At 50.1% G+C, this 27,904-nt stretch overlaps 1 protein-coding gene across 1 annotated transcript in view; it reads left to right on the forward strand.

The window, feature by feature from the left end:
* Positions 1–27,904, forward strand: part of BUB1 (BUB1 mitotic checkpoint serine/threonine kinase) — an 850,308-nt gene that overhangs the window by 41,397 nt on the left and 781,007 nt on the right. The window contains exons 2-5 of the mRNA XM_085611813.1: positions 7,373–7,432; positions 7,532–7,670; positions 10,273–10,469; positions 18,011–18,054. Coding sequence (XP_085467939.1) covers positions 7,373–7,432; positions 7,532–7,670; positions 10,273–10,469; positions 18,011–18,054 — 440 coding nt within the window. The remainder of the gene's footprint in view (positions 1–7,372; positions 7,433–7,531; positions 7,671–10,272; positions 10,470–18,010; positions 18,055–27,904) is intronic.

Genomic DNA, 27,904 nt, shown 5'->3' on the forward strand with positions numbered 1-27,904 from the left:
TACCAACCCCACTCCCCATAGCAGCATTTTGTGACAAACTTATGCCCCCAGCCCTTGTCCCCAGAGAAGAGGTAAAGTCGCGAAATAGTACCATTCAGTAGGTACCCTCCACACCCCACTCTATACATAGTTACTTCTCTGTTGTCTTCGTCCTCTGCAGCAGGCGAACCCAAGCTACCGATACACAGTAGGTGTGGAACATAGAATATAGTGTCTACAATGAGCTCTCCAGTTCGGGCCTCATCTGAAAGAGTTCCAGGGTCTCACTGCTCCTCCGCTGGACTATGACCCAGTGAGGCATCCGCAACCGCGACATCCTTTTTGGGTCCTTGACGACTGCATGTCCGATGCTGACGTCCCGTCCCACGGCGATCCTTGTTATTCCGCTTCTCGACTGTGCGCCATCCCTCAAGCCAGTCCCACGCGTCCTCAGGGCTGGAGAAGAACCAGGTTTTTCCTTCCGCTTCGACACATAGCTTTGCGGGGAACAGCATCGTGTACTTAATCTCTTGCTCACGCAGAGCTCGTTTCACCTCTAGGAAACTGCGGCGCTATTTCTGCACCCGTAGTGTAAAGTCAGGAAAGAAAGAGATCGTGCTGTTATCAATTGCGACTGGTGGGCCTTCTCTTGCCGCGTGTAAGATGTCTCGCTCTCTAAAGTTAAACACCTGCGCTAGGAGAGGATGGGGCGGTGCTCCTGGTTTCGGTCTGCCCCCTGGCACCCTATGCGCCCTTTCAATCGAAAAGTAGTTTGATAGCCCCTTAGGCTGAAGGTGCTAAAACACAAGATTCTCAACAGAGATCGGCCGCTTGCCCCTCCGCCAGTTCGGGCACACACAAAATGCGCACGTTGCAGCGCATACGGCCCTCATAGTCATCTAGTTGATGTACTAACAGTTCCTGGTGGTCCGCAACTTGACGCTTGAGAAGATCAGAGTCAGTCACTAGTTCCTTGGTCGTAGATTCCACCTCAGAGAGACGCTCATTAGTTTTACGCATATCCGTCCTGATTAAGGAGACTTTAGCCGCGAAGGTGTCAATGCGGCCCTCTAGGAATGTGAGCACTGTGGTGATAGCTGCTAGTATATCTTGCAACGTAGGCTCTGGTGGGTTTCTTACTTCTTTGGGAGAAATCAGTGTCTCCCCTTGCCCCATCTGCCAGGCAAATCTTTCCAGCTTGGTCTGGAGCGCGTTACGGCCGCCACGGCCACTCGCCATGTTGAATTTGGCGCTTCATTCGCAGCAGGGCGAAAAGGGGAGGGGTCTAGCTAGTGACTCACCGCCGCCTGCGTACGGGACCAACCCCGGACCGGCCTGTTGGGTTTCGCCAGCTAGGTTGCGCCGGGGGCAACAGTCCGTGAAGCACGCCCTCGAGAGAGGAGAAGTAGGGCTGGATTGCGATTTCGGGATCCCAGTTGTTAAGTTTAGTTATGCCCCGCGTGCATGATGCGATGCTGGTAGCGATTGTGGCCCTTGGTAGTGGCACCGGTGCTTCGCCACTGTGGCTGTCTGTGGAGGGTGAGTCAGGAGAGTATGCCCAGCCACTTATCTCTTAGTCCATAATGTGATCCAGGTTCGCTGCCCGTCTCCCAGTAAAGGCGGGGAGCATTGATGTGCGCCGTGCATACCAGGTTACTTTATTTCAGGGGTCATTACCCCTCTGCTGCGTGTTCTGTAGCTGGCGGATAATGGGAGGGTAGCAGGTGGGAGTCAAGTGCTCCGTGGGCGTCCGGCCATGCCAATCACGGCCCAAATTGGCCAGGAGCTGGAATCAGCCCTCACAGGCGCCAAGTATGGTCTGGGACTGCCGCGACCCCTAGCACTGTCACCGCCAGGAAATCTCAACAGCAATACGCTGTCCACGGCTCAGCAGTCGTTCTAGGGGCCAGCGCTGGCTTGGAGATAGTGGAGCTAGCACGGGATCATACACACTGCCTGCACTAAGCCCCCTCAGATCATCGGTGCAATTTTCTGGGTCGACCGCAAATGGGCCCGAGGCGCGCCACCCGCCCGACACCCAAGCCACCGGGGACTCTTCCGCCGTCGGTCTGGCAGGATCGGGGCAGCTCCGGATGCACAAATGCGGCCCCCCAGGAAGCAGCAATCGGGGGCCGCACCCCAGCCGCAGATCAGTGAAGTCTGGTGGCGTGCGCCCCGCAGGCTGCACCTCGGTCCCCCACTCACACAGTCGGGCCCAGCTCAGGATATGCAGTTTTGCCCAGTGGACGCGGACCAGAATTGGTCGGGCGACTCTTCTCCCCTCCGGGAACAACCGCTAGTAGTGTCAGGCGATTTTATTCGGGGCAACACTGGAGTTTATGGATGAGTTAGGAATGGCGTGAGGGAGCTCTGCTAGTGTGCGGCCATTTCCCTCAGCTGTTGGCCACGCCTCCCCATTTGTCCCCTCTTGTTTCAAGATGTTGTTCGGGCTTGCTGCCGCAGTACTGTACGACAATTTTACGCCTCAACACTTTCAAATGTCACCAGCCGCCACTGGTGGTAGGACGAGGAAAGGGGTAGAGGCAGATAAGGAGTGTGGCTGTGAGGTAGGGGGCCAGAATAAGAATAGGGTTGCACATTTTTAACCAGTATATGTGCACCCCAAACAGGCAGATTGCCATGTAACAACAACATACAGTACATATTCAGGTATCTGCCACCCACCTTACCTCTCACCTCCCTACCAAGAGCATGGCAGCCAGATTGTTTGACTTGAATTCTCAAAATGTCTGTTGGAACGGAGGTACTATTTGTGGTAAATGATTCCAAGAAGTTTAGAAAGGTCAGTATGTGCCTTCAAAGGGAGCATCATTTAAAAAAAAAAATACCAGAGCCACTGCAACATGTGAACAAAGGAAATGTGAATTGTCTCAACCTCTTCTGGGTTAGGTCTGATCAGAGGACAGAAGCCCAGCATAGAGTACGTGATTGCCTAAAGATGAGTTCTTTTGACTAACCAAGGTGATGTTATGGAATGTCTGCTGTACCTAGGCCCCCACGACTTAGGAAACATTGTGTGAAGTTGGTCTCAAGAGGTCAACTGTAGGCTGCACAGGACCAATGGTATCCCAATAGACCTCCCTGCCTTTAAAATAAATCCACGTGCTAGAACAGTTCTGTGTGGCTGATAGTCCACCCCTCACTATAGCAGCTATCTCCACTGCTATTCCCTGACGATATAAGATGGTCAGGTGAACCAGGCAGGTGTGTTTATCTTAACTTTTTTGCTGTGCATTCACCTAAAGAAAGGTTTGCACAACTGATAGGAAAGATTGGCTTCCCTTCATAGCAGTTGGGACCAGATTTGCAGGACATCAAGAAACTTGCTAAGAACTAAAAGTAGATTTCCATGTGTGTGAAAGCTTACCTTACTATCTCAAAGGGCCTAATTGCAGCACAGAATAACTGTTGGACTTGGCCCTTCTGGCAGGTTCACCCCTGAAACTTTTTGCTTTTCATTGTGACCTGGTGTTAGTGATTTTTGGTTTCTGCTCACTTTACCACTGTGTCCCAGGGTAAAGTGCGTGCGTGTAGTGAGGTTGGCCTGCCCTCCCATAGGAATGCATGGGGGAATGTATGTGACCCTGGTAGTTCCTGATGCGTGGGGAGTGCAGGGCTGAGTTTGGTATGTGCGGACTCGTGTGATGAAATGCTGTACGATGATGTGTGCGGCGTCAATGTACCTAGTGTGGAAGTGCCACTTCTCGAAGTGGGCATTTCTGTGTGCAGTGTGAGATAAGTGCCTTGTCTGGCGATTGGCCGGCTGAGGTCATGTGATGGGCTAGGGAATCCCCAGAGTCAGGAGGAGTCACCCAGTGGTGAATGGGGAGATCAGCAGCCAGATGGGTGGGAGGAGTACACCTGGGACCTGAATAGGGCTGGGCTTTCCCCACACAATGCTGGCTCCGCCCCCTGTGGTGCGACTGATGACCCTGGTCTGCTCACTGAATAGGGAGAAGGGCTGAGCCAAACAAAGTGCTCAGGAACCAGTTGTAACTGGTTCGCCCCTTCCCTGCACCTTGAGACAAAGGAAACCTGTGTATAAGAAGGGGCTGTGACCCCATGTGAAATGTTCTTCTTCTGATCCGAATTGGAGGGGGGGGGCCTGCTGCTGCTACTGGGCGCCAGGAGAGACCGCCACTGGGGACTGGCTCTCTGCCTGGAGGGCCCTGTGAGCTGGCCCCTGGGCCCAGCCCTTGCCCCCCTGCCACCTTCATTTCCAGGAACCTTGTCTTGTTGGGAGAAGCGCTTTTTCTGAAGAGCGCCTTCATTGTGGCCAGCAACGCTGCGCTACGATAATTCACGAGGGAACCCCGACGTAGGGATTCCCCCGTTTTTGCCGTGTTTACCAGCGGGTGCCCACCCCGCATTGTGGCACTCGTTGGCGGGTGCCCACCCCGCTTATTCACGTATATTTTGCCTGGGAAACAAAAGCGGGTGCCCGCCCCACCAGGGACTTTATGTAAAGTTAAACGGGAGCCTACCCCGCATCGAGGAATTCTCCGGTGCTGGCCCGAGGGCTTCGATTCAAGTGCCGGGCCCACTGACGTCAGCAGCAGCCGCGCTGGGATTGGTCCCAGGCCTCAGGGACTCCCACCACGTCATCGTTCAAGCTGCACCGGGATTGGTTCCCGTTCCGCTGCGTCATTGCAGCGGCCGCGCTGGGATTGGTTCCCACAGCGCGGGTCTCGAAGTGCCGAGGAGACTCTGCATTACGGCCGTGAGGACGAAAAGGGTCCCGGAGAGAGCCCCGCAGCCACCCGAGACGTCGGCGCAGCCTCCGCTTCCGCCCGATGAGGGAGGGGGGGGATCGCTCCGACGAAGGGGCCCTGATTATTGTTAAAGAGTCCCCCGAGTGGGACTCCAACGTACGGGGCCATTCCTTTAGCGATATGAGCGGCCCCAGAAGGCAGTGGGTCGCTCCAACGACGGGGGCCAGTACTCTTTATTTAAGAGCGCGAGTACGCTCCAACGCCGGGGCAGAGTGTTAAAGAGCCAGAGAGGCTTCAACCGGGCACATTGCTTTAAGAGCCTAGAGGGCTCCAACGCCCCCCACATTGTTTGGTTTAGAGCGCTAGTGAGCTCCAACGTGACTGGGACATATTTGTGTTTAAGAGCCTAGAAGGCTCCAACGAGGCACATTGTTTGAAGAGCCCTGTGAGGCTCCAACGTTGGCCCCATCATTGGTTTAGAGCCCACGAGGCTCCCCCATTGTCGTGGGGCATTCCAGAGCCCAGTGAGGGCTCCAAAGGCACAGTGGTGCCCACGCTCATTTTCCCAGCTGCCCAGCACTTAGTGGGCAGCTGCAACGTTTAGGTTGTGCCCTGTCGCTTCTGCCTTGACTGCGTGCGCAGTCTAGCCCTGACTCTGCTGGACAAAGGGCGTTTGAGCCCCTGAAAGGCCAGGTGGGCCTGGGGACCGTTTTCTTGCATTGTGCCCTCACCTAGGGTACATGATCATTGTTACCTGTGTACTTTTGCGCCTGTGCATTGCCGTTATGCTATGTTCATTCCTAATGTGATTTATGCAATGCTTTGTGTATCCCTCTAGATGTATTTTTATACCTAGGAGGTGGTGTTACCTAGTATAGTGATACTAGTGAGTTCATGGTCCCCTGCGTGATGTGTACCTAAGGTGTATTAGGATTGCGTAGGGTGTACTTACCTGTTACCAGTGGTTACTGGTTGTGCGCTACATTCCTTATTTGTTCTACATTTACCATTTGGTGATTTGTGCTAATTCCTGACAGTGGTCCATGAGGCCCTGTCCCTTGTAGATAATTCCCCTGTAAAGTCTGCCCGTGCCAGTGGCACATTGTAAAGTGTGTATTTATTATCTAATGTGTTTTGGTATAATACAAAGGCTGTTGTTGTATATAACCTTGTGTGGAGTTTCTTTTGTGGTGGGCCTTGGGTGTTGTTGCTGGGTGCGCGCGCAAACGCTTTACACATTGCCTCCGGGATAAGCCTGACTGCTCGTGCCAAGCTACCAAGGGGGTGAGCAGGGGTTATCTTTGGAGTGTAACTCCCCAGCCCTGACTAGAGTGGTGGTTTCTGCCTGGCTTTGGCGCAAGCCCTAGCCAACCAGAAATCCCATTTCTAACAATAACTGTCTGAATCATGGAGGGTTGCAGAAACCCGAGACCAGTGCTTCTCTCCAGCCTTAGTCAACAAATTCTAAGAGAAGTCATTATCCCCATCCAACCAGGGACTAAAATAGCCCCCTCTCCGTTGGTCCACCTGGCAAGATGTAAGGGGAGTGCCCTATAAACCTAATGAGTGAGCCTTTTTTTCAGGCTTGGGGTTCCATTTTGTGGAAATATATTGCAATTCCTCCTGGTTACGACACACATGCAGACTTTCATGACCATATAGCAAAGTTTTCGAACTTTGGGGTAAGCCATTTGTGCAGCACTGCTTGCCCAAGGACCTCCAAATAGTCTCTTGTAACTGGTCTGCCAGCGTGTGCTGTTGTGACAGGAGGAACCTATCCCTATTATTGTCTGCTTCTTTTGGGTGCAAATGATGATTGCAGTTCTCTTCTCAGCCATATACCTGAATACTCCTTCCCCTTTGAGCAAAACGGAGCTGCACTTTCGTACTGCCACCTTACTCCACCCATACAAAAGATCATGATGTGATTGTTGGGTTAATTCTTTAAATGCAAAGTAAAATCATGCACTTAACATAATTTAAAGTGGGTAACCCTTGTTGAAAAGGAGTGATACATTTGGCCTCTATTCAGCCCTTTAAAATGGCTGCTTGCAATGGCACATTTGCGTGTCAAAGAATTAAAGTGTCCTGTTTGGCATTGAGTGAGCTCACAATAAGAATGGATTCCTCTGGTTACCAGGGTTGCCCAGGTGTTTTCGGGTTCCCATTCTCTTGTATGCATGACCACTTGATCTTTGTTCATCCGTCATCCTTCTCAGGTCCACTTTGCCATATCGTAATTTAATGTTTAACTTCTTAACCAATGGAGCTCTTGAATGACGACATAATAATAAATTTGCTGATCTTCGATTTGTCCTGTATTGCTTATCAGTAATGCTCAGATTTAAGGATTATACAGAAATTATGGCTTTATTTGCATTTTATGAATCAGTTGGACTTTACATTTGCAGTGAAAAGGATGTTAGAGATTTCATCGATTTGGTTTTGTTATATGTGAATACCGACCAGCTTGATATGTAGTTATTTCATAAGGAGAGGAACACTAATATTCTGGTCCTTGTATTTGCTGATGTACATTTAAACTTTACCAAGATTAAAGCTGGTAGTTGTGTATTTATGTAGATTGTATATTCCGCAACATACTTTGATCTGCTTTACTTGACTGTATGTTTAAAACGGGTCTTACTTCTTTCCTTCAGAACGTTTGAATGCTCCATTGCGAGCTACACGGGAAATGATCCTCTTGAAGTTTGGGAAAGGTGAGAAACTCTTGCAGTCATTTGACCTAAATGAATAATTGAAAGTGTAGGTTAAAATGATTCATGTACTTCAGCAAACGCATTCCTTTTCACTTTCAGGTATGTGCTCTGGGCAGAAGATGCCTTCCCTATTGGGGAGGCGAAGGTGAATCATTTGCTTGAGCGTCTTATCAGCCATTTTATATGTGATAGGAGATACTATGATGATGAGCGGTTCATCGTGTGCTGCATAAAGTTTGTAAGTACTAGAATTTGCTCTTACTAAGTCATTGAAACTGTATTTCACAGCTTTCTTGAAGTTTAAATATTTTTCCTAGGGACCTGATTGACCATGAAACCTGTATTTTCCTTACACTGGATGTTTTTAGATAATTGGTAGAATATCTATCTGGGGGACAAATCAAAAACTCAATTTCTGTGGCGGCTGTAATAGTCACCGCATCCATAGCATCACACAGACTACAGAATCTTGGCCCTTGTTTACCATCTTTAATCTTTCATTAATGTTTTATCAAAAGGGCACAAGATTTGGGATAGTAAGTACGGTTTTATGTGCCCTCCTATTTGTTCTGCTTGATTATACTGCAGCATTACATGTGATGAAAATATAGTAAAACTAAAGTATTTGTCAAAACCCTTTTAGAGGGCAACTGGGCTAGCATGAGTCTTGGGACCAATGGTAGGAATTGAGTTATTTTACTCCTGATGTCCCGGTGCCCTACCTGCTATTGATGCTTAGCCAACTACCCCTTCAACACTTGAATCTCAGTGGGAGAACGGGTTGAGCAGTCCAAGACTTTTTAAGATGGAGAGGAAGTAAATACGGGGATGGGGGTGAACACAGGCTCACAACATGACTTGCATTCAATAGCAGCAATAAATTATTGTCCAGTCAAATACAGTTTTTAATGACAAAGTAATATTTATATAAGTACACAAAGTGGAATACGGCATACACAAATAATGCACCCCCACCCACCCTGCCGAGGACAGTGCTCTAGTATTTAATAGGCAGGCTCTTGAGTCCCACTAGAGGTAGTGGTTATTCCTACTTCACTATAGGTGACATTCAGGTTAGGCCCTACTGGCAGTCGGAGTCTCAGGAGACCCGCTCAGACTCTTAGAAAAGTCAAGTTTTCCAGTGGCTGAGTCTATCCCGTAGACCAGTTCCCCCTGGGGCCTTCTAGTCCTTCTAGAAGTCTTGCCTACACCAGCAAGGATTGCACGACTAGAGTCTCATTCGTAGGTGCGGAGGCTGCAGCTTTTGGGTATCATTCACGGCTCTACAGGGCCAGCGGTTGGGTATCAACGTCACTCCTCAGATGTGACCGTTAGCTTCCTTTGATTTCCACAATGTGGGGGCAGGGAGGGAGTTTGACAGCTTCTAGTTCTTAGCCTCAGTCCGGGCTTGGGTCACCACGGCGGTCTCTCCTGCTGATGACTGCATCAACTAAGCTGTCCAACCCTGGTCACAGGAATGCAGCAATCCACAAATCTGTCAGGGAGGTTTCATTCTACCTCCTCATGCTACTCCAGTCAGCCCTAGGTCTCCCAAAATGAAACAGAACTCTTTTTATTGTACTATTCACAGGCACACAAGCAACCAGCACATGCATACAACACATGGTGCACAGCGCTACATACTAACTTGATGTAGGCCAAGGGAGAGTTAAGCGCACAGCAGCAGAACTTTACATGAGTGAGCCTGTACTCTACTGACATTGGTTAAAAGGCATGTTCACTACTACTGATCACTACATGGTATGCTGCCACTACCAAGCTCTTGCTGCTTAACTCCTGGCAAATAAGTCAGTCCAGTGAGCCTCCAATGTAATGCAATAATTCTGACATCTTCTCTAAAAATCAAGGTTGAGAGGTGAGCTTTGTAACTATATTAAGTTACTTGACCTATAGTTTAGTGGCAAACTTGTTTTGTATGCCTTGTGCCAATAAAGCTGGTGTTCTTAGAACTGAACATCCATTATTTTTCCAATGTGCTGTTTCCACTGGATGGTAGACATTCCTTAATATAACCACTGTACGTTTCTGCTTACTTCTACTCCAGAGCTACTTGTGTGTGGATTTTGTTGGCCTTTTTCTTTCTTACTCTCCATTTCTGGTACATTGTCTTTGCCTCACCTGAGCCAGCATGTTTCATTAAGTATTCCCTTGGGTGGGGAAGGAATGAGAAGATGCTGGGTATTTGTTTTTCATTTGGTACCCTGGCATTGTACGGAGGCTTATCTTGGTTGCCTCAAATCAAAGTCTCTTTTTAAAGTGCATAATGTACTTATTTTTAACTAGCAAGTTGTCCAAATTTATAGTTGGAATTTTAGAGTTGAAATGACCTGAGATGGTGCTAGTTTCTTGACATACTCCACAGAATATAAAAGTAAAACCGGTCTGTGCGGTCCTATCCTTTGGCATTTGGTTTGCCCTCAGTGTTGAATTCCTACTGACTCCTAGTAGTCTTGGCAGCTTTTTTGTTTTGTTTACTATTGCCAGCCAATCAACTACCAGTTTTTTTTAATACTAAAAATGAGTGAATATTTTTCAATTTCAAAAGCAATTCTGAACTTCTTGGTTATTTGACCATAGGTGTTTTTTCTGTGGATTGACTTTGCAGAAAAATGACACTTGGTCTGTTGTACAATACTGCCACCTGCTTTACCCCTTTTCCTGATCTAATTAGCATTGGTGTGTACCAAGTCGTAAAAAGTATTTATCTGTGCATAAAAAAAACAATAATATTAAGGTTATTCTTGTAGTATCTTATTTTCCTGTGCCAACAAGGCATTGCCATCAGTTCAGATGTTTAATTTCAATTCTATCTCCCAAAGGCTGTATCTCTTGGAGAACCTACCTCATTTTATGAATATTTATATAACCAAGGGATTGGATCACGCTCAGCCGCTCTTTTTCTTGCTTGGGCTCACCTCCTAGAAGAACAAGGAAATATGCAGCTTGCAAATTCTGTGTTCCAGAAAGCTATTGAAAACCATGCAGAACCAATGGAACACCTTAATCTGCAGTACAGGTAAGAGATTTGATTTATTTTGTAGAACAATATCTATGAAGATTTACTCAAGAGATGACAAACCTCTGATCAACAAAAGACTATTTATACAACTGCATTTTTGGATCCATCAACATCCACAAAATCTAGTCACGTTAAACACCTCTGTACAGATGATGGGTAGCTCATACATTGAGGTAGGCATGTTTGAAATAGAAACCATACTATGCCGACCGGCACCTCATTGATAGTTTGAATGCCTATTCATTAAGAACAAAATACTAACTCACTGGGAGGTACTTTAATCCTTTTCCACTTGCGGGTAAAGGATTACAGCTTGATGTATTAAAGCAAGAGATCTCTGAAAATGATGGATATAACTGATGCTCGCTGCACTTCTATCCTGTAGCTCCGTTTGACCTACTGGCCATTGAAAGTTGGTCTTTGTATCTGGTGAATGGGTTACCCAGTGAGGTAATCTGATTTTATGTGCTTATCGCTGTCCGTTTCAACATATTTCATGACAAGAAACTCTGCCTTATCCACGTAATTCCATGGTGTTAAATGCATGACCTTCAACACTTTTGCATTACCCATATGGTGCTGTAACTACTGCTAGCAATTTCACTTGTTTACCTCTGCTGTATTCCGTTAGGGCTCTCTATTTCTCAGGCTTAAGCAGAATTGTTTCTGCTGCCCTGTCCTAATAGACCCAACCCCAACCATGTACAAGATGCGCCTAGGCAACAGGTGTATCCACAAACGCAATGATGTAGCTTATGGAAAAGTATGATATCACTCCCCTTTTAAAATGTGTCCGTGGTTCAGTATAATTATATTGTTGGCTTCTGGGATCCCATCATCTTGCCAATGTTCATGCCACTGGGGAAATGGTTGAAGTCTGTGTTCTAATTCTATGTATTTTATCCTCTTCACTAGAAGTAAAGACCTTTGGGGATAAATACGCTTTACTGCCCGCCTCCCCAAACACCCAGCCATGCTTTACTAGATATTTTAGTTGTAGCCATGGCACAGAGGCATAGTTATAATTACGACACTTTTTTGGCCTCTAACTGGTGCCACTAATGGCCTTTCACAGAAGCCTCCTTCTGACACCACCTAAAAAAATTCTTTTAGAGTTTATTTTATTTAAACTCTATTGAGGTTTTTATCACAACTTATCCTGGTCACATTTTTACATACATGGTAATGGTTACAAAACTGGTATCACTTATCCGATTTCAAGTTCTAATCCATATTGTAATGCAGTGTGGATGGCGGATCTCCGTGACGATGCATTGTAGTGCACACTTGTAATGACATGAAATGGATTGCGCCGACCGCGTGCATCAAGTCTGTAGACTGCGAGCATGGGACTTAATCAGTAGGTCATGAAGTTTGTGCACCTCTTAAAGAACTGATGGGTGGTGGAATAGCTAAACAGCGGCACCAGTGTGAGTGAAGAGTATGTCGAGAGGGGGTAGTGGCTGGTGGTTGTCGAAGTGGGCCAGGGTGAGTATTGAAGCAGCAGCTGTCAATGGGGTTTGTTTCCTGCCCGTTTGGAGCAGTAGTAGTGTGTTTCGACCAGAGGACATGGTCGTGCCTAAGGCCAAGAGTCGCGGCTGGCAGTGCAATTGAGATTCACATGTGCTGGGTCGTTTAAGACGTCCTGCTTTGGATGCCATATGGGGACCGGCGAAGGTGGTGTGCTCCAGTATATGTTAATTATGTACATTGCATGGTCGGATATGATATGCCTGAGGTAGTCTGAATGTTTGATTTATTTTAGGATGGAAGACGATCAGAGGAATCAGTTATGACAAACTTATAAATCATGAGGGGCTGAACAGTGTGAGCATTGTTTGGCTGTGGGATTGTGTACACTCTAGGCATCTGATAGAGACCAGTGTTGTAGCCAGTGGGCAAACTGTGTGGAATGGAGGTGTGCAGGCTCTTGGTGGTGAGGGCGGGTGTGACCTGTCTAGATGAGCATCTAGTAGTAATGCCCACCCAGTATCCATGGGACATTGACCAATTTGGCTAGGACCGCTGCAGTTCTCCGCGGATGAGGTAAGTTTCCTAGAGGAAGCATCTGTGTGCGTTTTGTGTTTAAGGTAGGAGTAACCATAGTATTGGTGGTGTGCTGTTTGCATGTCCCCAACATTGATGCTGAAAAAGCACATCTGTAGTTTGTTTGTCACTTGTCAAGGATATGTTAGTTCGGGCCCTGGCTCTGCCTCCCTCTTCGGGGAGCCTACGTCCCACCTCCATTTGTGGTATATGATTCGGCATCTGTCCACGTACGCTCGTGCATTGGGGAAAGTAACTACGATAACACAAAACCCTAAAAAAAACCTGATCATGTGTCAGGGACCTGCTGCAATCGACTGCATGCCCAAACTATTGCCAGGTAAACACTCCTTAAGTGGGGTATGGGTTGTGCCAAACAGTGACCATAGTGGGAAGAACGGGGAGATAGTGGCGCCTCAGGCAGCAGGGAATCCATGTTCATAGCTGTCCTGACTCAAGGCTGTCCGTGGTGAGCAATGGGTCCAGACCGTTTTAATCAAGTGTTGTATAGGGTCATGCACAGGAGGGGAAGAGTGCTCATGGGAGTTGCGAGGTACCCCGGCTGGTGGTGCACCCCCCCCATCCTCTCCTGCAGAGTGCCAGCAGCGGTGCCAGCTTGTAGTGCACAGGAATGAGGGGTGCATCAGAGAATGTTGTCTGCTTGCAGAGGGACCTGAGGCTGTTTCTGAGTGGCAGAAAGAGGTCCTAACATGGACATCTTTGCTGGCAGTGGAGTTAGTGTCGGGGTTTGGTGAAGACGTAGCCTGGTGGAAAGCCGAGGCTGTTGCAATGATGGACTATTGCCCCCTCCATAGCTCATGCTGGTAGGGCGTTCTGGGACTCTCTGGCGGTTTGCTCTGTCAGCGACCACGGCGCCCGCGCCTTGATTTATTTCTTGATGCACCTCCAGCCTCTGTTGGAGGGTGGATGCCACTGTCTGTGCATTGTTCAATCCAATCCCAGGTAGAGGATGGTTCTGTGAAAAAGTAGGTTCGATGGTCCTGGTTGACCTTCAACCTTCCTCGGTACAACAGTGCATATTGGAGGTGGAGATCTTGAAGTTTGGCGCTTCACATCAAAGAAGGAGGAGAGCTGCCTTTGCACGATCACCAAATAATCTGGAAACACTGATAGCCTGCAGTTTTCCATTAAAGTGGGCCTGTCTGCCGGGCCACTCTAAGAATGCCATCCCTGTCTTTAAAAATGTAGGAGCCTGGCAACTACAGAGTGAGGTGGTGATCCTGGGGGCGGATGGCGAATAGGGACGAGGTGTGCGCTCAAATAAGTACGGTGACGGATCTTGTTATGTTATGTTATTTTTAATTTATTGAGCGCACAGATACTCGGGAATGTCCCGGCGCTAACAACAGAAAAGGCAACCATCCCACGAAATTCATCAAAACAGCAAGGTCTTCAGGGATTTCCTGAACAAGAGAGGATCACGAATGGCCCTCAAAGACAGGGGAAGAGCGTTCCAGGCAAGGCAAGCTCTACGGGCGAAGGTATTGCCCCCCAAGCGGGCTCGCTCAAATTTCGGGTTCTGCATGAGCAGCAGTGAGGAAGACCTCAGCTGTCTCCTAGGGATGTAAAAGGAGAATCTGACCTGAAGATACTTGGGGCCAAGACCATAGAGGGCTTTTTGTACAATTGACAGCATTTTAAATTTAAGACGGGACTGAACGGGGAGCCAGTGAAGTGCCCGCAGTTGGTCCCGGGCACTTTGCCGGGAGGACAGTCCGCCCAGAAGTCTAGCTGCTGAATTCTGGACCACCAGTAATTTCGTTACAAGGTAACCAGGGCTCCCTACCAGGAGGGCATTGGCATAGTCTAAGCGGGATAAAAGCAAAGCGCGCACCACCGTTTCTCTAGCCCTGTCTGGGAGCAAGGGGAGAAACTTCCTAAGACTCCGCAAAAGCCCAAAGCATGTGCCAGCAAGTTTTTTTATATGCGAGGCAAAGTTCAGGTTATCATCAAACCAAACACCGAGGTTTTTAATGGCTCCAATGATCGCTGGGGGGCATGGAAAGCCCAAGGGACAGAGTCTTGTTCTAAACTCAGAGGGAAAAGAGCCGAACAGCAGAACTTCCGACTTAGCCTCGTTGCATTTCAGCTGTGCATTGGCCAACCACTGAAATACCGAGGACAGACACTGATGAGGTTTAACCACCGAGTCATCTGCTTTGCTCCAAGTAAACCGCAGTTGGGAATCGTCGGCATAGGCCATCACTTTAGCCCCCAGGGACTCCGCCAGGAAAACCAGTGGAGTCACAGATATTGAAAAGCAGAGGGCTAAGTGATGACCCCTGTGGTACCCCCGTGGTGACTTTCAGGGGAACCGAAGCGCACGGAGGGAGCCAGACCTGCTGCAGCCTACCCTCCAAAAAAGACCTGATCCAGAGCAACGCATTCCCAGACACTCCAATGTCCAAGAGGCGGTCGAGGAGCTTGGCGTGGGGCACCGTGTCGAACGCTGTCGAGAGATCCAGCAGTATAAGTGCTGCTCTCCCGCCGGCGTCCAGACACTCGCGAATCGACTCCGAGACCTCCAGCAGAGCGGATTCGGTACTGTAGGAGGCCCGGAATCCAGACTGCGCAGAATGAAGCACGCCAGCCACCTCAACATGGTTAGTCAGTTGAAACGTGACTGCCTTCTCACACACTTTGGCCAAACTAGGCAGGAGTGAAATAGGACGATAGTTCTCTGGGAGCAGAGGATCAAGGGAGGGCTTTTTAAGAAGTGGCAGAATTAGAGCATGTTTCCATGCCGAGGGAACAAGAGCTTCCCTAAGCGATTGGTTGACCAAATAGTTGACCTCGGGGTTGATGGTGTCTGCCAGATCGGAAAGTAATCTGGCGGCACACGGATCGTGCGGAGAGCCAGACTTGAGGGCTTTAAGGATTTTAAGAGAGTCGACTAACTCGATAGGACAAAAATCAGAGAAGCAGGAGAATGGAGAGATCTTAGGCAGGGTGGAAACCAGCTTAGTGCTGGGCGACTTCATCAGAGGCCGAAATGTCTCCTGGATACTGATGATCTTGTCCTTGAAAAAAGAAGCCAGGGTGTTGCACCAGGTGTCCGATGTAGGGGCTACAGCTACCTGAGCAAGGAAAGACTGCACTATGGCAAAGATCTCCTTGGCGTTGTTATTGGCTTGTTCAATACGCGTAGCGAAGTACAGGCCCTTGGCCTCCCCAATTGCTCTATAATAGTGTTTTTGCTCAGATCTAAGAAGCACTTTGTCGTGGAGCAGATAGCCACGGGAACGCCAGGCCCTTTCTGCAACTTTGCAGTTGTGCTTAAGACTCCGTAACAAAGGGGTAAACCAGGGTTTAGAAGGGGACTCTCTTCTCAGCCTGGGTTGGCCAGCCGCCGAGACTGAAGCGACAGCACCTGTGATCCACTCATTGAATTGGATAAGATTAGCCTCTAGAGCTGAGCCAAAAATGGGTCGAGATGCAGCAAGCACGAGGCTAAGCTGGGTGGAAACCATCTTCAATCTTGTAGCTTTGTAAAGGATTGTATCCAGTCCTCTAAAAAAGTGATCATTGTACTGGAATCTTCAAATGTCTCTGAAAGTCCCACCACTCGGAGATTATTTTGGCATGCTCACCCATCTGCATCCTCTGCTCTGTCTTTGAGTCGCTTTACTCTGTCGGCAAGATCTCTGGTGCATTTCCCCTGGTCTTCCATTTGGGGTTTAATGTCCTTTAATGAGCGCTCTGTTTCTGTCACTCTGGAAGCCAATTTTCGTTGGTTGTCAGCAAACAGTTCAAGTCCCTATCAGCCTAGTGCTTTATATGCTGGAATACACCACTGACATTGCCTTAGGAAACGAAGCAAGCAAGAAAGTTACAGAGAATCTAGAACACAGCATCAAGAAAAATATTTAATATCAGGCCATACATCTCGTCCGCTGTTCTATCTCTACTGTAACTCTCATAGCCAAATGTATTCCCTTCATAGTTTTGTAAATAGTGCGTACTGTTCACACCTCGGGACACACCTTTCTGCAGCATGAACTCCATACCTACCATTAAGTCATACCGCTGTGATCCAGCTGGGCTCCTCTGCTTTCTGTTGCTTTCTTCAGCAAATCTTGTACCGAAGAAAACTGTTCAATATAAATGATAAAAATATGGAACACTCTTCCCAAAGAAGAAGGTTATCTAACCATCTTGAATTCCTGAGAGCACTATAAACCTGACTCTAACAACACTTAACTACAATGCAGTAAACAAACCCTTATTGGTGTGTGCGCATAGCATCTATCCTCACATTCTCTGCTGAACACATGCTAAGTGCAGTGATGCTACCACATCATGCGCAGAGGATGGCTTTAAACCTCATGCTCCTCAAATGACTTCCGACATTAGTCATTCCACAACCAACACCCTGTTTCATCCATGTACATCTTAAGGGCACCTAGAATCTGGATACAAACCTGAGAATTTAGTGGCCTTGTCAGAAGTAAAAAAAAAAAAACCTCTACAAATATTACAATACAAATTCAATGCATTATTCTCATAAGCAGCTTAATGCTTACTATGGCTTGTCAAAAGCTTTGTGGCCCTGCTATGTCTTCAATAAATGCAGAGTACTGTATTCTGAACTAGAATGCATTTGCAACATATATACATACGCAAAATGTCTTGGTAGAGGTAGTGACATTTTAAGGACTTGTTCATACTCAAGTTGTGTTTTTTTTATATGATTTACACAGATAACTAAACCTAATGATACCAAAGTTCAACACATGGTGTAAGTTTGCCTCAAAGACCTGATGTCTGAACGTATCTTGGGTGGCTTTCTTTGCTCTGCCTGCTGGTTGGAGGACACAAGGTAGAGCTAGGAATGTTAGAAATCCCACACAAGTGGGCATATATTCTTCTGAACTGTCTTGGGGTGGGAAATGGTGCATCTCTAAATGTGGGGAAACAAACACAATTCATATACATAAATATAGCCGAGCATGTTCTGTAATTATAACTGCCTTAATGTCTCAAAGTGGCCAGAATCTATTGAAGTTGGCTTATCGCTTGGTGTTCTATTTTTATTTAAATTTGAATTGAGTTGACAATCTTTGATAAACTGGCTCTCTACATGATTGCCTAAGCCCTAATTGGGGGTGGGCTGCCTGCTCTGTATGTGTATCTTTGAGCCGTTGATCTGTCTTGCATTTGATTACCCCCCTCCCCGCAGTTTCTTCTGGAGATGGGTAAAGAGATCACATTTTGGGGGCTACTAATGTAAAACGTTTACAAAATGCCCCAAGGGAAAGCAAGAATAAACCCATTGTGCAGGATGGTCAATGATGTCCTGTCCTGAAATCAAATCATTTTTGAATTCAAATGTTACTAACCTAAGGGTGTGTTGTGAACAGGCTACTCGTATATAAATTCAGATGTTCTTTGTACTAAAAGAGGCATTTTATAATTTATACATTAAAGGCTTATACAAAGTTTGAGATTCACATGTGGCGATTCCTTCCTAGGTTGTTCCGGCTCCGCTCATCTAGGACTAGTGCACAAACAAGAGGTGAGATACTTATTATTTTTTAGCTATTTTCTTTTATATTGAATCCATTTAATATTTCATAAGTATAGTTTCACCATCAAACACCATATTCTTTTCTGATTCACAGATGATACTGTTAGATGATTAAGTTGCAAAATATAAGATGCAAAATATAAGATGAGTTAATCACTAATGAGTTTATATTTGAACAGGGGCTAGTTCAGTGCTCTCGTAGGACAATTATCATTTAAGTGGAGCACTGGGAGAGCAGAACCCAAGAACCCCTTGGGTTCTTCTCTTCCAGCACACAGCTCCACCATAGCTCTGCCAGCTAGTTCCCTGCCTCTCTGCTCAGCCGACCTCGGTCAGAGTCCCCAAGATCTGCTTGGCTAAGCCGGCCTCCCTGAGCTTTCCATCTGCCTTTGTTTCTGCCTCTGGCTATCTGCCTTTTTTCTGATCAGTCCTCTTTTTCTGCATTTTATCTGCATTTGTTTACTGCTGTTTTTTCTGCATCTGTTCTGTTGCTTTAAAAAAATTGTTTTTTTATTAAATTGATTTAATTTGCCAAATTACACATGTATAGCAGGGCTCTGTACCCCAGAGACATGTGCACAATCAAATTATACTGACTTTGACAAATCGTAGCTTAAAACACAGGAGATGGAAGAGCAATACAAATAAAATCTAACTGCCCCCCCCGATCGCACTATACACCCACATTTAGACCGAACCGTTTAGATAGTACAAAAGGTCTGTCCATCAGAATTCCCAACCACACAGGACTACCTGGTTCCCACCATTGGAATAAGAATCACAGTACAGGGGGGTCCCCTGCCACCGAGACCGGCTCTGACAGCAGTCCCCCGATAGTCTGCCCACTGTTTCCAAATTTTGAAGTGTTGGTGTGGACACCACCTGACAATGAAAATTGTCTCCAGGCCCATACAGAAGTCTAGGCCGTTCTTCCACACAGCTACTGAAGGGGGCCTCTGTGCCTTCCACTCCCTTTTCGCCAGGGTAAAGCCCAATAGCAATAGGTGGCGTTTGTAGATGTTGCCTCCTATACGTGTAGCAGAGCAAGTTTCGGCGAGCGGGGAAGATCCCAACCCAGGACCTCTGATAAACAGGTGAGAACCCCCCTCCAGAAGCGATATAGGGAGAGAAAATGCCAGACAGAATGTATAAGTGTACCCTCCTCCCAATTGCATCTAAGGCACACAGGAGAAGCAATCAACCCCGCCCTCCACAAACGTACCCGTGTAAAGTAAGCCCTATGTAGATACTTAAACTGGACGAGGTGCAGCCAGACTGCTATGGCTGCCCCCCGCGAAGCAGCCATGGCCTCAGTCCAGTCCTCTTCATCTAATGGGCCCACATCGCTCTCCCAATCCCCCCAGAGTTTCTGTAGTGTAGGGGAGCAATGGGTAACTAGGGATTGATAGATCTTGGAGATCTTACGATCCTGGAGATCTTCCATAAAAACATTCGCCTCTAACGGGCTGAACTCCGCCAAGGACTCTGAACCTTCTAAGCTAGGGGACAGAGCATGCCGAAATTGATGGTACTGATAGAATTCGGACTTCGGCATGTGACATTCTTTCTGAAGGTCCTGGAAGGATTTGAGTGCCAGTCCTCTCATAACGTCTCCCAAGATCGAGATACCTATGGGATCCCACCCCCGGAATCCCTGCAGGGCCACTAGATGCGGAAGGCGCCCATTATTCCAGAGCGGAGTTTCCCGTGTCGGTGTATTCCACCACCCCATCCTCCGCAGGGCCTGCCTCCAAACCTGAAACACAACCCTTGTTACCGACGGCAGCGAGCCCCGCAGCGATGCTGAGTACAAGATCGTATGTAGCGAGCAGTCTCCCATAAGTTGTCACTCGACCGTGTATGTCGTATCCTCCCTATTGCCATACCACCATTAACTTAAGACTAGCAGGTGTGAGGCCTGATAATACGAGTAAATGTCAGATGACGCTAGCCCCCCTCAATAGGTAGACAAAAAGCACGTCCGCAGGCCCACATGCACCTTGCCCCCCCTCCCATAGGAATTGCCCGAGAGCTGCATTCACTTGTCGGAACCATTGAGGTGAAATCTGATAAGGGTGGTTCTGCAGTTGGTATAGGAGACAGGGGAGCGTGACCATCTTGAATATAGCCGATCTGCCGTATATAGACAGCGGCATACAGGACCAGGACTTAAGATCATCGCGCACTCGCTTCCACACCGGAAGCAGGTTTCGCTGCCGGGAGATGGTAGGCAAGTCCGAAATAAACACACCAAGATATTTCAGTCCCCCCATCGCCAACTGAACCGACGAGACCCACAAGCCCACACCCGTCCGATCTCCAAGAATCCACAACGTAGATTTACGGGGATTCATATACAATCCAGATGTCTACCCAAAAATCTGCATAATACGCAGTAACCGCGGCCCCGTCCTGTCCACATTCGTGAGGAATAAAAGGACGTCATCCGCCTATAATGCTATCCTGTCCGACATGTCCCTGTGCCCATTCGAAGCCCCGTACCTGCACATGAATTCACACCCACGCAGCCAGAGGCTCCATTGCCAGGGCAAATAAATATGGCGACAGGGGTCAGCCCTGTCTCGTGCCCCGTCTGATGGAAAACGTGGAAGAGACTGCCGGCCACCCGCACCGACGCGGTTAAGTCAGTGTATAAGAGGGTCAAGTAGGATAGTAATCGCGGTCCGAAATTGAGCCTATGTAGTAATGCAAATAGGTACACCCAGCTAAGGGAGTCAAATGCCCTATCCAGGTCTGCTAATAATAGTGCCTCTGGTTTTCCCAGCTGCTGAATGGCTGCCACTTGCGCCCACCTGATATGTCTGGTTGCCCTCTGAGGCATAAATCCAGCCTGGTCGGGATGGACCAGGGTAGTAATATGGGGTAATAGGCGATTTGCCAGGGCCTTGGCCAGAATTTTGGCCTCCACGTTCAGAAGAGAGATGGGACGATATGATGCGTGTTGGTCCAGGGGCCTGCCCAGCTTGTGAAAGACAACCACCTCCGCATGTCTCCAGTCTGGGGGAAGATAGCCTCGCTCTCGCGCCTCCTCCACCACTGAGCGGTATTGAGGTCCCAACTGAAGGAAGTAGCGTTTAAAAAATTCACTGGGGAACCCGTTGGGCCCCTGGGCCTTCCCGGAGTTAAGCTCTCCCAATGCAGCTCCCAACTACTTCATCCGTCAGTGGCAGCTCCAACTTTTCCATTACCTCGTCCGATAGAGCCCTGGGCGGGAAATCATCTAAGAAGCTATCTATCGTGGCGGCTGGCAAACATTCTCTAGGGGCATATAGATCTGCATAATATGTGGCAAAGCTCTCAGCTAGGGCCAGCGGGTCCGTGAGCGACTCGCCTGCCGAGCCCAATATGCCAGGGAGGACCTGAGAATGAAATAGTTCCTGACATAGCCGGTGAAGCATCTTGCTGGATTTATCCCCCGACTGATATACCCTACTACGCATCGCCAACCAGGCCTGGCGGGCCTCATCCATCAGGAGCGTGGCATAATTCTGTTGAGCCATCAGCAACTGCCGCCTGACCTGGCCGCCTCCGGCCTCCCGGCTCCTGTGTTCAAGATCCTCCATGACCGCCTCCGCCTGCAGCAGCTCTTCCCTACGCGCTCTGCGCGCCGTAGCGCACCAGGAAAAGTCCGCCCCCCTCAGTGTAGGTTTCATCGCCTCCCATAGTAACTCGGCCCTGGGAACTGACCCCAAATTAACTGTCAAGCATTGATCTATAGCGCTGCTCATGTGGTCTCTATAGTCATCATTTTGTAGGTGCCACACCGAGAGGCGCAACCTAAACGACTGCTTCATCCGCCCTATCTGTAGGGTGAGGCCCACCGGGGAATAATCAGATGGGCCAGCGGAAGAATCTCAGGCAAAACCACCCTACCCACCGCCACTCGGGGAACAAAGAGGTAATCAATTCTGGAATAGGAGTCGTGGACCGCAGAGAGATATGTGAATTCCGGATCATCTCTGTGGAAGCGACGCCATACGTCTACCCAGTCAAGCCCGGTCACAAAGGAGTACAACTTCGTAGTACGACTGCCCTCTGGACATCGCCCTGCCCTCCAGCAATCACTGGCCATATCCATCAAATCGTTCCAGTCCCCACCAACTACGGATAAACTATCCAGTACATCCGCCCAAAGAGTCATAACACGCGCCACTAGATTCCACTTTAGCACGGGGGGAGTGTATGCACTACCCAGCACTAGAGAATCCTCCCCGACCTTGCCCTGGAGGAATAAATACCACCCCTGAGTGTCTGTCCACTGCTTGGTATGGTTATAGGGGACTCTGCAGTGAATCAAGATTGCCACCTCCCGTGATCCCCCTCACAAAACCGGAATGAAAAACGTGCTGATACCCATAACACTGAAAACAGAGGGCCTTCGTTCCATGAGATGTGTTTCTTGCAGCATAAGGGCATCTGCACCGGCCCGTTAAGCTTGCTGGAGTATAGCCTCACGTTTGATCTTATCTGGGGCTCCTCGCATGTTCCAGCTAATGATGCGAAGTGTACCAGGGGACACCTGCTCCCTAGTGGATCTACCGGCCATCTGGGGCTGTGTCAGCGATTGCAGGGATAAGGGACTCTATCTGACGTACGTGCGAATGACTACTGTCAGTGAGAGACAGTGCGATCAGAAAACAGAAAAAACACCCACCCAACAAACCCCCCACCCTCTACCTCAAAAACGATGAAGCATCTGTCGCGGCGGGAGTGGCCCGCAACGGGAGGACACGGCCAACCCCGACCAATGGATCTCCAACTTGCAGCCCATTTATCATAGGCACACTCTCCGCTAGCAAAAGTCTAACAGAGATCCCGGCCCGTAAACAAGCCCCTCCGATCAAAACAAAGTATTTAGCTTCTCCACCGCCCCTCGCGGGCTTGCCGATCAGGTCGCCGATGTCTGTTGCCCAGAGACCGAGCCAGCCTGGGACAATGCGCCACATGACTGGGAACGGCGCCTGGATCTTCATCTTCTGGTGTCCTTCTGCTTCAGCCGGGGCCCCTTCGGGCCGCCTCGCTCGACGAGGAATCGGACTCCCTTCCGGGGGGGGGCGTATGATCTCACACCCGCACCGTCTCATCATTCCATTTAAACACCTCTTCTGGTGAGTCAAAGAAGTGGGTGCGGGAGCAGTATACCACTCGCAGGCGGGCAGGATATAGTAGAGCATATGGAAGCTTAAGGTCTCTGACGGGCCTTTGCCGCTAGGAACGACTGCCGCTGTTGCTGGACCAGCCGTGTGTAATCAGGGAAGAGGAGGATACCAGCATTATCATAGATCAAGGGCTCCTTGATCCGTGCCTGCTTCAGGGTCGCGTCGCGATCATGATAGTTCAAGAGATTCGTGATGACTGGCCTCGGGCGAGCCCCAGGCGGGGGCTTCTGCTTGAACGCCCGGTGGGCCCGCTCCACTACGAAACAGTGGGACATAGACTCCGGAGGGAGCAAGCCCTCCAGCCACTGCGTAAGGAACCGTGCCATATCTGCACCTTCGTAGCCCTCTGGGAATCCAACAAAGCGAAGTTTATTGTGCCTGGCCTGCCCCTCAGTGTCTTCCACTCGCATCGCAAGACCTCGTTGAGTGGTCTCCAAGGTGGCCATCTTTTTATTAAGCGTAGTAACGTCGTCCTCCACCCCTGATATGCGGGTCTCAGCCTCAGTTATGCGTGATACAGCGTTTCGCAGGCCCTGCCGCAGGAGCATGACATCGGAGCCGACTGCCCGATTTTAGCGTCCAGCATGTCCCTAGACTGAATAATGGCGACCATGAGCGCTGCATTGTCCGGCATAGCCCCCTGCTGTCCCCCAGATGCCACCGCCGCTGCACCTGGGCCGGTGAATGTATCAATCGGGTCCTGCCTGGACGAGCCGCCGGCCCCCTTGTCTCTCGTCATGGCCGTCTCTGGGTCTTCCAGCTCAGGCCTAGTAGGTATCAGAGGACCCATGGGTGGTCCCACCAGGACAGGACAGAGGGGAGGTTGGGGGGAAACCCCCAAGCAAGACTCCCGCGACCCGACTCAGCCGCCGATTAGGAGTATGTAGGGGCCGAGGTACCCAAACAGGAGTAGGTTCCTGCCCAGTGTCGGGCCCAGACCGGCAATGGGCACCGAGGGTGGTCGCGCGGCCCTACTGACCGCCAATGCGAGAGCGCCAGTAAGCAGAGAGGGAGGCACTCACCTGCCGGCACTCGCTAGAAACACCCACTGCCCCGGATGTCTCACCCCAGCACCTCACACCTCCTCTGGCCAGTGCAATTCGCCCTGTGGGCGCGAGAAATAAGGTTGAGCGGCTAGTTCGTAGTGAGAGATGCCTCCGCGGCCCGACCGACCGCCAATGCGAGCGTCCCGTGTTGCAGGGGGAGGGTGGGAGAGAGCACAGCGTTCAGCCCTCAGTCGGCCCAGGGATGCATCGAGGATCCCACCAGTCCCCCCACTGGCCCCAGTCGACTCCCCCTGCGGCCCGATGGCACCGCCGGACCCCTCCTATGTGGGCATGGGGGGAGGGGACAAGGCAGAGGCGCTTGAGGTCCCGCTCTCAGCAGGCCCCAGGGGGCGTGCTGACTCTGGTCAATCACCACAAGGAAGAGAGCGCCAGGCAGGAGGAGAAGAGCACTCGCCTGCCAGGGGCCACCGACACCCGCACTGCCAGAGACTCGGCCAGAAACCTGCCGCCCACACACACCGCTCCTCCCCTCCACGGCCCGGCTCTCCCTGCCATCAATCGTGTTCGCGGAGCGGCAGCTGACCCTCCGCCGGGGGCGTCCACCCATGGGGCACACACCAGGTCACGATCCTCCCCACTCCTGCAGCACTCCAGCTCCTTCGCGGCAGCGTCACCCTCTGCCTATGGACCCGGGCAGCGTCCAACTCGACGTACCGGTCTCACGCTGGGCCGCCTGGCTCCGCCTCCAATAGGCCTCGCCACTTCAGCAACGTCGCATTGCAGCCACAGGCCACTTCAAGGAACAGGAGTCGGCCCAGGTAGGTGACGCCAGTGCACCAGATCCGCGGGCTCTCTGTGGGGCACAAGTATCGATCGGAGGAGCAGGATAATGCAGGATTAATTTGAGGCTGGACAGAGCTCACTCAGCACACGTCTGCCATAATGGCTTGCCAAGCCATGCCCCACATTTGTTTATTTTTGTTTTTTTAATCTGTTTTTCATCATCTTCTGATTATTTTTTTTTTTTTTTTTTTCTCAGTTGCCTTTTACCTTTTTCACGTGTTTTCCCCTTCTCCCTCCCTCAATTTTTTCTCGCTCTTCTCTTCCTGCAGCTGCGGCCCCTCCCTCTCCTACCTCCCAGCTGTCTCGCCCTCCCCCTCCCCCTACCCCTACTTAAGGGGAGACTCAGAGCAGGCACGCACAGATGATGCACCAAAGGCAAGCCTGTCTGCGACCCGTCCACGACCAGCACCAGGAACCCTGGTCCTCTGACTGGCCAGCGCTACGACTCAGCAACATTCCACACACTCCACCCTGGAAGAAACAACAACTGCCAGCTGTCGATGCCGAACACCATCCAAGGCCAGTTCTCCTGCCGACACTGTCGCCGCACCTTCACCCACCTCCGGACCCCTACTACAAACACCAATCCACCGGACGCCAGCACACCCAAACCCCTGAGCTGCATCCTCCTCAAAGTACGCTCCCTACACAGACACTCAGTAGAAATTTGGGATTTCTTCAAAACCCTCTCGCCCGACGTCTCCTTCCTCACCGAGACCAGAACCAATGCCAGCTCCGCCCCGACATTGCAACCGCCATCCCCGACACATACAAGAGCCACAGGAAAGCTCACCCGCAACCACCCTGGAGGCGGAATAGCCATCGTACACAAAAATTCCCTCCGACTTCCCATTTCCTGCATTAACGACTTATTGTCCCCTGTGGAACACATCTATTTTCAGATCCAGATCAACCCCAAAACGACTCTGTGGCACCCTCGCCTACAGACCTCCCGGGCCGCCTGCCATGTTCACCACTACCATCACAGACCTCATTGCGCACCATGACCCTCAAATCCATGGACTACGTATTCCTCGGAGACCTGAATTTCCACATCGACAACCCGAGCGACCCCCAACTCCTCTGCTCTCCTGGACAACCTCACCAACATCGGACTGAGACCGCTCATCACCACCCCCACCCACAAGGCAGGACACACCCTCGACCCCATCTTCGCTGGAGGACACAACATCCACTTCAGCCACACCACGAACCCCTCTGGACGGACCATGACTGCGTCCACTTCTCCTTCTTGAAACCCACCGCACACAAACCAACACCTCGCCCGTGCAGTAACTGGAACAAGTTCACAGAGGAGCACCTCAACTGTGCCCTCCCCTCCCACCACACCTGACGCCAACTCCGTGGCTAACACACTGCAAAGATGGATCACCGACTGCTCAGACAAACTCACCCCCCCCGCCCCCCCCCCCCGAATCTCCTGCAGACCACACACCACGAAAGCCACCTGGTTCACCACCAACCTCCGAGAATCTAAGCGCACGTGCCGGCTACTTGCAAAAGCCTGGAAGAACAGCAAAACCCCCGAAGCACGCTCCCCCTACAAGACCGCCATGTCGGAACACCACCAACTCCTCAGAACCACGAAGAAGAATTTCATCCAGCAGTGGATCCTCACCAATCCTGCAACTCTAAGGAACTCTTCAGCATCATACAAGAATTCACCAAACCCCCAGGGAGTCCTCCAAATTCCCTCCATCCCAGGACCTCTGCAACAAGCTCAGCTCCTACTTCCATCTCAAGATCAGGACTCTCTACGACAACTTTGATGAGCAGAACCTAAGCACCGACTCCATTCCTTCAACCGGCAATGCATTCTAGCCTACCATCACTGCCTGGAGCCCTGTCATGACAGATGACACAGCCAACACCATGAGAAGTATACCCTCAGGGGCCCCACCGACCCCCCCTGCCCGCCACATATCTTCCACAGAGGTGCCTCCGCCTCAGCACATGAACTACGATATACCATCAACTGCTCCCTGGAAACAGGCACATTCACTGACGGCTGGAAATGCGCAGAAGTCAAGCCCCTCATCAAGAAGCCCACCGCAGACCCGACAAACCTCAAGAATGACAGACCCATCTCTCTCCTACCGTTCGCTGCCAAAGTCACAAAGAAGACCGTCAACAACCAGGTCACCAACTTCATAGAAGTCAACTTTGTCCTCGACTCCTCCCAATCCGGATTCCGCAGCAACCACCGCACCGTGCGTCTCTCCTAGGCGCCACGGACGACATCCGCACCCTCCTCGACCAGGGCCACACAGCTGCCCTCATCCTGCTAGACCTCTCAGCGGCCTTCATGACTGTCTCCCACCGCACGCTTAACCGCCAGACTCCACGACGCCGGCATAGGAGGAACCGCCCTTGACTGGATCCGCTCTTTCCTCAACGGCCGAACCCAAAGAATCAGACTCCTGCCCTTCCTCTCCAAACCCACAGAGATCAGCTGCGGAGTACCCCAAGGATCCACACTCTTCAACATCTACATGGCCCCCCTCGTCACCATAGTCCGAGAACACGGACTCAGCATAGTATCTTTTGCCGACGACACCTAGCTCATCCTCTACCGCACAACCAACCTGACATTACCAGACACAGCTTCCAGGAAGGAATGAAAAACATTGCCTCCTGGATGAGCAATAACTGTCTAAAGCTCAACTCAGAGAACTTAAATCCCTGTTCTTGGACCCACCCCCTCCCTATTGGGACAACACCATGTTGCCCACTGCCCTCTGCAACCCCTCTACACCCACAGACCACGCTCACAACCTCAGCATGATA

This window comes from Triturus cristatus, chromosome 6, assembly GCF_964204655.1.
Source record: "Triturus cristatus chromosome 6, aTriCri1.1, whole genome shotgun sequence".
Lineage (NCBI taxonomy): Eukaryota > Metazoa > Chordata > Amphibia > Caudata > Salamandridae > Triturus > Triturus cristatus.